At 53.1% G+C, this 286-nt stretch overlaps 1 protein-coding gene across 1 annotated transcript in view; it reads right to left on the bottom strand.

Moving 5' to 3' along the window:
• Positions 1-286, bottom strand: part of RASSF8 (Ras association domain family member 8) — a 17432-nt gene that overhangs the window by 6027 nt on the left and 11119 nt on the right. Inside the window, 1 exon segment of the mRNA XM_009648753.2 lies at positions 1-2. This exon segment is cut by the window's left edge and continues 852 nt beyond it. Coding sequence (XP_009647048.1) covers positions 1-2 — 2 coding nt within the window.

Here is a 286-nt window from a genome sequence, read left to right as displayed (position 1 = left end):
CGCTCGGGGCGCCGCGCCCGCTCATCGACCGGGGGCGCGGGAGCTGCTGCCGAAACTGCGGAGGCGGGTTCGGGTTTGAAGTCACTGAAACTAAAGCCAAGTGAGGTAGCGATGGTGATTCTAGTAAGAAAATGCATCAGACAGACATCTCTAGAGGAAGAAAACAAGAACAGCAAGAGCCCCCCGTCTTTCGTACAGCCACGCAGCAAAAAATGAACATCTGAAGACTGCGTTTGCTTTTAAACTGCATCGTCAATCAGAGGGGCAACTGTTAATGACTGAGGGA

Source organism: Egretta garzetta, unplaced genomic scaffold, assembly GCF_000687185.1.
Source record: "Egretta garzetta isolate BGI_Z169 unplaced genomic scaffold, ASM68718v1 scaffold81, whole genome shotgun sequence".
In the NCBI taxonomy this organism is placed as follows: Eukaryota; Metazoa; Chordata; class Aves; order Pelecaniformes; family Ardeidae; genus Egretta; species Egretta garzetta.
This window is presented reverse-complemented; position numbering and strand designations above follow the sequence as displayed.